We start from the raw sequence: 1,607 nt of genomic DNA on the forward strand, positions 1-1,607 counted from the left end.
GAGAAGAGACAGCACATTACTCCAAGTTTAGTTTCCCTTCACTGGCTGCCACAATATAGGATTGATTTTTTAAAAAATGTACTGTAATGTACTTTTGGGTTTTTTGTATATATGATTTTTTTTTGTATATTGTTTTGGACCCAAATGTTTTAACCTTTTGTGTCAATAAAATAACTAAATAACTAACTATGCACCACCTTTAAGGTTTTGGACTTGTGTCCAGCTGTGTTTCAGTGCTTTTAACCCTTTATTTTAGTCTAGGCTGAGGATTAAAGATCCAGTGTAATGATTTCATCTCAGTCAGGAAAGGTTTGATGTTGATTTCTAGCACAGTGAGCATCATGTTGTTCAGTTTCTCAGCCTGTTGTATAAAATGCATTTCCCCTTTGTATTTTGCATTTTTTAAATTTTTAAATGTTTGTTTATGTTTTATTTCTTACTTTTGTATTCATCTTGTACAGCACTTTTTGTTTTGATAGCTTGTCATGCTGTCAGAGAAATTGCCGCAGAGGAAGGCTTCATTGAAAACGTAGTGACATGTAAGAAGAGCCAAGAGCCTGCTAGCTGGCTAACGTCAAAAAATATTGTGAGAATGGAACCGGCTTGAAAAACGTCACATTTTTTGGGGCGTCCTGGTGCCTCAGGTGTGTACCATGTAGGATAACCGTGATGTCTTGGGTTCAAATCCAGCTCGGGACCTTTGTCACGTCATCCCCCCTCTCTCTCCCAGTCGTTCCTGTTTCTCTCTACTTTTAACTGTCAAATAATGACAGAAACGAAATGAAAATGTCCCCCCAAAAAAATCTAAAATAATAATCTGACCCTCAGCCAATCTGCGTCCACCACCACCACCGCTCTCTACGTCAAACTCCCGCCCTTGAGGAGAGGCACGAGGCATGCGTGAGTGTTAACGCAGGCATTTGCAGACCGAAATGTGGGCCAGTTGTTTACTGCCGAGTGATTCCTCTTCTCAACAGACAATCTCCGGCAGCACCACGTCCCTCTCCTTGGAATGTCTGTGAGTTTTGACCAGTAGTGAACCTCGCGCACTGTCAGCACTTCCCACCCAATATAAACCGCCGCCGCCGCCTCGCGCTCCCTCTCTTCTCTGTGGAGAAAGCAGTCCAGTCCGCCAACCGAAACCAAACAACACCAAACCCCCCCAAAAAAAACAAAATGACCACCGCCGCCCAGCCCATATTCAGCAAGGGAGAGGACTGCAAGGCCGGCTGGCATGACGCTAGCGCCGGCTACAACGAGGCGGACACCCACCTGGAGATCCTGGGCAAGCCCGTGATGGAGCGCTGGGAGACCCCGTACATGCACTCCCTGGCGACCGTTGCGTCCTCAAAAGGTAACGTCAAGAAGTCCCGTTATCCGACAGCTACCGGCGAGGCATCCATTATCGGACACGGCCCTCTCTGTAACGTGCTGGTTATGGACACAAGTGGTATTACAGTGGCCAAAGATAGCGGTTTTGGGAAGGTGACAGTGCAGCAGACATATATATTTTTTAGTTATTACGCGTTTTATGACAGCCTTATCCCAATGACAGTGTGCCTGGGCTTTACTTATCATGTTAGTGATAGTAATAAATAGGCATAAAT

At 45.1% G+C, this 1,607-nt stretch overlaps 1 protein-coding gene across 1 annotated transcript in view; it reads left to right on the top strand.

Annotated features, from left to right (window-relative positions):
* Positions 1–1,057: 1,057 nt before the first annotated feature.
* Positions 1,058–1,607, top strand: part of gamt (guanidinoacetate N-methyltransferase) — a 7,132-nt gene continuing 6,582 nt past the window's right edge. Inside the window, exon 1 of the mRNA XM_071917245.2 lies at positions 1,058–1,354. Within this exon, the coding sequence (XP_071773346.1) occupies positions 1,177–1,354 (178 nt within the window). The 5' untranslated portion in view covers positions 1,058–1,176. The remainder of the gene's footprint in view (positions 1,355–1,607) is intronic.

The sequence above is a fragment of the Centroberyx gerrardi genome, chromosome 9 (assembly GCF_048128805.1).
Source record: "Centroberyx gerrardi isolate f3 chromosome 9, fCenGer3.hap1.cur.20231027, whole genome shotgun sequence".
Classification (NCBI taxonomy): domain Eukaryota; kingdom Metazoa; phylum Chordata; class Actinopteri; order Beryciformes; family Berycidae; genus Centroberyx; species Centroberyx gerrardi.